Here is an 8,449-nt window from a genome sequence, read left to right as displayed (position 1 = left end):
TTATTATTTCTAACAATTAATTTTAAATAGAGGGTTTATCACCTAAACTTGCTGAGCGTAAAAAAAGTGGAGGCTGTGCAGCACGCCTATGCTACCTACATGCATAATATAGCTACATTACTTTACTCTAGATTTACCGAATGTGGTGTAGAGAAATCATTTAATATATAGTTTCAGACCATTTTATTTTGTTTTAAATGGTGTAAATAAATGTATGAAATATATGACATCTATGAAATATATGAAGTATATGAAATATATGAAACATGAAATATGTGAAATAGATAAAAATAAAAAAAAAACATGAAATATATGTAATATATTAAATATTCTGCATTTCCCTAGCTATATTTTGTAATCCAATTAAAAGCTTGCACACTAGGCAGGTGGCACAATTAAAAATGTTAAAATTGTCAAAAGTAAATAAATAGAAATAGAAAATAAAAAATAAATAAATAAATAGAATTAAGTTTGCAAACTTTGTTACAAAACTAATACTATTTATTTATTTTGGCGTTTGACGCAAAAGCGCACCAGGGTATTTATTAATGAATTTAATATAAGTCGTAATTGAAATAAATATTCTAACTAAAATTTACTTTTAATAAATACTAAATAATTCAATTTGGTGTAATCTTTTGGTAAAGCAATCTTTTGACTTTGAAATGTCGCATATTTTTGAACCAAATGGTGAAGTCACTATCTTCACGTAAAAAGTCCGCACAAAGATTGGCTTGTGTATCATACTTTTTAATTAAATTGATCGACAAGTCAGTAAGTATAGAAAATTTACAATGATTGACCAAACTTTGATTCCATTCCTTTAACGTTTTTACGTCCTCATCAAAACCAGGAGGACTGTTTTTGATCTTCTCCAAGAATTTTCCTTTGAAATAGCTATAAATAGCAGCGTCAAGTTTGTTCCAGTTTAAGATTCTTTCCCTGCTTCTGTTTTCATCGTCAGTATTTTTATCCTTAAACTTTCTTGCGTTATGAATGTTAAATACAACATCCTCCAGACTCCAATTCATCTCGTTTTTCAGTAACACCAAAGACTCTTCCATATGCTCCATGATCATTACAAGGTGAAAGTCTCGATTAATTAAATTTATTACATTTTCAATATACTCAGGAGTTTCGTTCCATACATCAAAACCAAAGTCGAACGCATTCGGATTTTTGGCCAATGAAAATGCACCTTCTCCTTGTGATAAATCAGCAGATTTAATTATATTTTTTAAAGATTCGTCTGAGTTTTTGAAAAACTCATCCAATAAAAGTGAGTTGGATGTTAAATTATAATGCTTCCTAAAGTTTAAGTATTGAGCTGCAGAATCAAACTGTGAATATGGCTCTCTAATTATTGTCACTATCTTAGTGTCAGGGCCGGCCATGATTTTTAGCATTTTTTCTTTGTTAAACACAGCATGATTGAATAGTATGTTGTAACTCTCATTTTCTATATGTTTATACAGAAATATTTCGTCAAACTTGTTTGGGTAGCAAAATCTGTGGTCACACAGGGGCAAAGCGACATTCAACTTGTGCGTTTTTGCGTATCGCTGCATAATATTTGTCACGGTAGAAGATCCGGTTTTGTGAGTTTTAATAAAAATCACATTTTGAATTGGTTGTTTACTTTTTCTGCTAAATAAAGAAAAAAAAGAATTTATCAAACTGGTTGTATTCTGTTTTTTGTTTTTTTTTTTTTCGACTCTAAGTACCGTTGTATATTCGACTCTAAGTACCGTTGTAAAACCTTTCGGAAAGTTTTCAAACTAACGTTATTTGAAAGCATTATTATGGCTAATCTGAATAAGTAAATACCACTCAAACAAAACAGCTATACGATTATTTTAATCGCCTAAATAAAAAAAAAAAAGCTTAAAATGAATGGGAGAAGCAAAAAATGTACTTTTAAGATGAATCAAAATTAAAATCAAAATCAAAATTAAAATCCAGAGGAAAAAATAGTTCTTTTGGAAGTTTCCGAAATCTTTCTTTTCTTGGGAGGGATGGAGGGATGGGAGTGGGGAGGAGGCTTGAAAGTGATTTTTATCACTCAATTAATCAAGCATAGACCATTTGTTCTACTTTGCAAAAAATATTAATGGAATCAAACAAATTTTAAATATGACAAACTTTATGACAAATTTAAATCCAATTTAATAGCACAACAGTTACAATAATTATTAAGTGGATGAAGGATCTTAGATTAGTTGATGGTGACTTATTAATAGAGTAGGTAAAGAACTATCCATGATTTGTAATTTAAAATCTAGTCCGTATATTCCGGTAAAAAAAAGATTCGTGTGTTAAAGTATCTATGAAGTTCTAAAGTGATTATTTAGTGGTAAAAAGTTTGATTAGCCATAGATCCTCCAATGGTGTTAACTGTTTTATTATCAAATAATAATCTATAAAAAGCTATTGCCACATCAAAATAAAATGCAAATGTAGCAGTTAAAGGGTGAAAAATATTTGTTAACTATGAATAATTTTTTGTAATTTATTTAGGGCTGCTATTTATTGGAAGAACTAAAAAACTGCAAAGAAGAATTTCACGTGCTTTATATCCAAGAAAATCAAAAGTAAGATAATAATAAAACAGTAAGTAACAGAACAATAATAGATATGGAAAATCAAAAGTTAAAAAGAGCAACAAAAACAACAATATTCTGTCAAATGCCTCAGCATAAACGTACTTTGATTTTTATTTTTACAAGGCTAGAGATCATGTTAAAGTTAATGTTCTATGTAAGCACTTGCGTCTCGTTATTTTTTTTATTCGAGACGAGACGAGACAATGATATCCGGGATACAATTTTTGAAATTCTGAAAGAAAATTTATAACTTCTATATTCTAGAACAGTTTTGGTTAATCGAGAAAGTTTGTAACCTATAGTATTACCAAACCAATTTCTATTACAAATTTCACTGTCACTATTTCTATCAGTTTCCCCGATATCAAAATAGTCAAAAAAGGGTTGTCGGAAGGTTTAGGTAAAAATATGCGTACTAAAATAGTAGCTTTATTTGTTTTTAACACAACAAATAATAAGAAGAATATATTAGTTAAAAAAAGGCTTCTTACTTCAGATTTGTCAAATGCAAAATGAGTTATTTCTTTTTTCAGTTAAAAAATTAGCTTTTTAAGTTGCTGGTTTTTAATCTATTTAAAAAATCTCATTGAATCAGATGCAATTCAAAATATAAATTTTTACCTTACATCCGTGTGTTCTTCTTGAACCATCTGTGGTAGGATCTCTTTAAGTTCCTTATTTTGCTGATTTATTACAGGTATTGGATGATTCATTCCCCAACTTTCTTGAGCTAAAACAGGTATTGGCTGGCTCATTCCCCCATTTTCTAGAGCTAATACAGGCATTGGTTTTTTTATTCCCTCAGTTTCTTGAGCTAATACAGGTATTGGTTGTTTTAATGCCCCATTTTCTTGAGCTAATACAGGTATTGGTTGTTTTAATGCCCCATTTTCTTCAGCTAATACAGGTATTGGTTGTTTTAATGCCCCATTTTCTTCAGCTAATACAGGCATTGGCTGTTTTATTCCCTCAGTTTCTTGAGCTAATACAGGTATTGGTTGTTTTAATGCCCCATTTTCTTGAGCTAATACAGGCATTGGTTGTTTTATTCCCCCAGTTTCTTGAGCTAACATAGATATTGGTTGCTTTATGACGTTTATTGCTACACTTTTGAAGTTTTCGTTTTGTAATGATGATCTGAATTTAGTTGAAATAAAAGATTAATTTAGAAAATATTTGGAGTTTAAGTTTTTTTCTCTTATTTCTTAGCTAAAGTTCAGGTTGTTGGATAGCATTAAAGTTTTCTTACCTCCAGATTGTAGCATCAAAATTATTCAGTACTTGAGATTTTAAATATTCGTCAGGATTGAAAACGTTTGACTCAACTTTGAAAAATGATCTGAGAAATATAGTTCATTTTATTACATTAATAATATATACTATATTTCTAGTATGAAACTAAATAATATAACTATGCAGAATCATGCTATCATTCGTATTCTTTAATTAACTAAACAAAAGTTTAACTTACAGTCTGAGTAAAGATCCGCTACCATCTTTGTAAAAATAGATTATCATGACAACGCTCCAAAAAAATGAAAGAAGCAGAAAATTCCTGCAGTATCAAAAAGAAATATTCTCTTAATATTTTCAAACTTTACACAACGCAATTGCAGGAAATCTTAACATATAACAGAAAGAGATAGAGAGACAGAGAGACAGAGAGACAGAGAGACAGAGAGACAGAGAGACAGAGAGACAGAGAGACAAAGAGAGAAAGAGAGACAGAGAGACAGAGAGACAGAGAGACAGAGAGACAGAGAGACAGAGAGACAGAGAGACAAAGAGAGAAAGAGAGAAAGAGAGACAGACAGACAGACAGAAAGAAAGAATGATAGAGAGATAGAGAGGCAGTGAAACATAAAGAAAGAGTGATAGAGGGACAGAGAGACACAGAGACACAGAGAAACAAAGTGAAAATTTAATCCCATAGCTTGAAATACAGCAAGATGTTGAAAAAAAGGTGAACATAGAACTTAGCAGTAATGAAAATAAACTTAAAATAAGATGTTCCCTAAGATTGAATTTAAAACTAACAATAATCATAAAAGATATTTTTAAAGAATTGAAGTTATAACGTGGATTTCGCACAAACTTTCTAAAATTCAAACTTTCTAAAAAAAAATAATTTTATTATCATAATGTTTTTATGATAACTTTATTATTAAACCATAATAATATTTTATTTTTTCTAGAAAATTTATTATCAGAGAGCTTTGGTTTTTTAAGAAGAAATTGATATTTTTCTTTTCAGACGATATTTTTACTTTGCTGAATCTGCATTTCCTATAAAATACTCCGTTAAAAACAATTTTTATATCAGGCTTGGTTGTTTGAATGATATGAAACTTTGCAAGAAAGATGACAAGAAATTCCGATAGAAGATGCAGACCGACCATACCTAGAAAATATGCTCACCTTTCAAATGGTAAATTTAAGAGAGCGGGAAAAAGTTCTGACTCAAATTTTGTAAAAATTTGTTAAACACAAATTTTAAGACTTTTAAATACAGATTTTAGAATTTCTATAATAATAGAAATTTTTAAATTTGAAAAGCACTGTTCGAGATAATTGGTAACCTTTAAAAAAATTCGAGAGATTCGGGCTCTCTCATCATTTCTCATTTCAACAGCCGTGTATTCAGTTTTGTTTATTTTATTTTATTATCATTACTCTCTTGTTACAGTTGCTATTATTTTCATTTTGTAGTGTGAAAATGCAAATCAGCACATTGATTTGAGTGCATTATTACTATGAACCTTACCTCAAAATGCGTTCTTTGAGCATAGTCTTTCACATATAGACAAAGCAAGTTTTTTATAACACTTTGTTGAACACATTCGCTAATGTTTTCTTGCAATATGCTTTCTTATAAACTTTTTTTTTTTTATAAAATTTAATTAACATAATCACGAGATAAGGATTAAACTTCGAGATGTTGAAAGTTTAAGCAACAATTTTTATTATCAGTAGGATAAACCGTATTAGTGTTCCACCAAAAGGAGCATCAGAAAATTCTAGATTAATGATGTCATTTCTAATTATTACTACAGTTTTGATTTATGACTCACTTTAATAGGGAGTAATGGGGGGGGGGGGGGCGTTAAACTGGTTGTTAACAAGCTTCTCGTTTTAAAATGAGTTAATAAAACTCTATGAATGCAAATTTGTCGGATAAAAGTTTTCCTGTCATTCAATAATTTTCAACGTTTTTTGTTTTGTACTAAATTTACTGGTATGAATTTTATTGAACCATTGAGTTTGCACTAGGAAAACAATTTACGGTTTTACAATGCCTTAAAAATGTGTAACTAGACTTTTATTAAAGGCATTCTTGGTGCGTCAAAGACTTAGTTGCGTTAATTTTCAACTGTGCTAAACTGATTAAATTTATGCAAGTTGGAAGGTTTTTTTTTTGTTATCCTGGGCCTCTCGCAACAAATCCAAACCAAATCTCCCTAAAAAAGTGTATAAGAAAAACTCTATTTTGCAATAAATTTTTAAAGCAAGAACTGTTTTAATATTACCATCGTAACCGCATCCGGCTATGTGTACAATATAAGTTTAAAGTCGTGCAGAACTGAGCGCGAGCTGTGCACGTCGAAGCTTTCAAATGAGAAATTTTGCTTTGTAAATGTATAAATATGTATTGAAACTGATTAAAAAGTTGTGAATAAAGAGACTTATGGATTATAGGTTCTTTGTGGTTTAAAACGAAGATGACTCATATTTATCTAACAATAGACCCACTCTAAAGATTCAGTTTAAAGCAACTTTTATAAATTCAAACGTAAATAAAACAGCTGCTTTATTACTTTAAGTTATTTCGCTAATGTGTCTATGTTAGCATGTGTAAGTAAAGTCATTACTATGTAAATTATTAGTTCACAAATTCCAGTCATCAAAGCATGGCGCATTTTATCAGGGCTTCTTTAACTTAAGGGTTTTTCTAAATTTTAAAAATAAGCATGAATTTTAAATTTAAATATAATTTTTAGCATTTTAAATTATAATTTAGTAATTAGTCTTCAAAATTTAGCATAGTTTATTTAGTAAATTTGAACAAAAAATCTAATTTCTTTTTTAATCAAAAATGACCTGTTTTGAGTCTTCAAAATATAATTTATGGCATTCGCTACTTTTATTCTTTAATCAAAAGAAATATGCTGCTGAAAGTCATCGTTTGCTTGCAGAAACTTATGAAGATCATCCACCATCTTTTAAAAATTTCGGATACTGGTTTAGACAATTTAAAAGTGGTGATTTTGATCTAAATGACAAGGAGCGCTCTGGTCAGCTAAAAAAGTTTAAAAATCTGGAATTGCAAGAATTACAAGACGAAGATTCAGCTAAAACTCTAAAACAATTGTCCGACGCGTTAAAAGTCACTGAAGCTGTATTTAGTAAGCGTTTACAATTGATGGGAAAGATCTAAAAAGAAGGTAATTGGCTGCGACATGTATTAAAAGAAAGAGATTTGGAAAGATGATTGGTAATGAGTGAAAACCTTCTTCAAAGGTATAAAAGAAAATCCCTTTTGCATCGAATTGTTAAAGGTGATGAAAAGTGGATCTATTCTATGCGAAAAAAGTTGTGGTGTGACATTGGTCAAGCGTCAACATCTACGCTAAAGCGAATTATTGATGGTAAGAAAGTTATGCTTTGCATCTGGTGAGATCAAGGAAGTGTAGTGTATTATAAACTGCTAAAACCTGGAGAAACTAAAACAGGCATACGTTACAAACAACAATTTATCGCTTGAACTCAAACTCTTAACGAAAAACAACCAGGTTACGCTAAAAGACATGATAAAGTAATTTTTCAGCACGATAACGCTTTTCCACATGTTGCAAAATGCGTAAAAGAAAATCTTGAAGAATTAAGATGGGATGTTTTTCCCCACCCATCATATTTACCAGACATTGCTCCATCAGATTATCATTTGTTTTTGTCAATGAAGCATTCATTTGGGGAGCAGCATTTTAATTGCTTTGAAGAAGTCAAAAATTAGCTTGAATGCTGGATAGCTCAAAAACCAGAAAAACGTTTTTACAATGGAATTCATGCTGGAAGAAGATTGTTAGGATGGAAATTATTTTGATTAAATAAATTCTTAATTATTTAGAAACAAATATATTTTTTATGATAATAAAAAAACCCTCAAAATTAAGTTAACCTCCTAATAGTTGAGTTTTGAGACACCACGTTACTTCTCTATTATTAATAGAAAAGTACCAGTTTAAGTATATTATCCAATGTCACTATTGTGTTATAATCTTTGCTTTTCCTTACGAACTCCAGAGGCATCACTAATGGCCAAAACTAACGTTTTCAATAAAGATTTAGTTTATAAATTATTTGATAAAAATGAATTAGATTTACAACGTTGATGAGACAGGATTATCCACCGTAGATAAACCATCTACAATAAATACTCAAAAAGGTAAACATCAAGTTGGGGAAATTATAAGTGGTGAAAGGGGCTTGATCACTACATGTATACGTTATTTGGATCCAGCAGGTGAATTCGTGCTGCCTATGGTAATATTTAAACGTGCACGGATGCACGATTGCTTAAAAATGGAGTACCACCGAGAACGGTGTTCGGATGTTCTAAAAACGGATGGATAACAACAGAGCTTGTTGTTGAATAGTTAAAGCTCTTCATCAAATCTATCAAGATGGAAAAAAGTAGTGAAAAGAAGTTAATACTTCTTTTGGATGGGGACTCCACGCAAAAATATTAAAGATATCGATCTACCGTGTGAGCATTAGGGTGGTGTGAAAAGTATAGGAAAAATTTTTTTGAAAACTTAGACTTGTACTAGTCATTGACTAGGTGATTT

General features: G+C 30.2%; 1 protein-coding gene across 2 annotated transcripts; it reads right to left on the bottom strand.

Moving 5' to 3' along the window:
- Positions 1-619: 619 nt before the first annotated feature.
- On the bottom strand, positions 620-5,562 carry LOC145193511 (galactose-3-O-sulfotransferase 2-like). 2 transcript variants are annotated; one of them, XM_090065417.1, is made up of 5 exons: positions 5,368-5,562; positions 4,075-4,158; positions 3,853-3,942; positions 3,225-3,740; positions 620-1,644 (listed from the first exon to the last, which is right to left on the bottom strand). In XM_090065417.1, exons 1-5 carry the CDS (start codon positions 5,388-5,390, stop codon positions 621-623), a joined length of 1,737 nt encoding a protein of 578 aa, XP_089921543.1. In that variant the 5' UTR covers positions 5,391-5,562; the 3' UTR covers position 620. The 2 variants fall into 2 exon arrangements, with proteins under 2 accessions (XP_089921543.1, XP_089921542.1); XM_090065416.1 differs by having other exon boundaries at positions 620-1,647; positions 5,368-5,560.
- Positions 5,563-8,449: the final 2,887 nt, after the last annotated feature.

Source organism: Hydra viridissima, unplaced genomic scaffold, assembly GCF_058129835.1.
Source record: "Hydra viridissima isolate aposymbiotic clone 2 unplaced genomic scaffold, HvirCarnegie_v1 scaffold_10, whole genome shotgun sequence".
NCBI lineage: Eukaryota > Metazoa > Cnidaria > Hydrozoa > Anthoathecata > Hydridae > Hydra > Hydra viridissima.
Note: the sequence above shows the minus strand (reverse complement) of the source record. Positions and strands in the feature narration are given on the sequence as shown.

Coding starts and splice junctions, on each gene's coding strand:
- LOC145193511 (XM_090065416.1), bottom strand. CDS start 5,390: ATGCTCAAAGAACGCATTTTGAG. Junction 4,159..5,367: donor CTCAAAGAACGCATTTTGAG/GTAAGGTTCATA, acceptor TTGATACTGCAG/GAATTTTCTGCTTCTTTCAT. Junction 3,943..4,074: donor AGCGGATCTTTACTCAGACT/GTAAGTTAAACT, acceptor TATATTTCTCAG/ATCATTTTTCAAAGTTGAGT.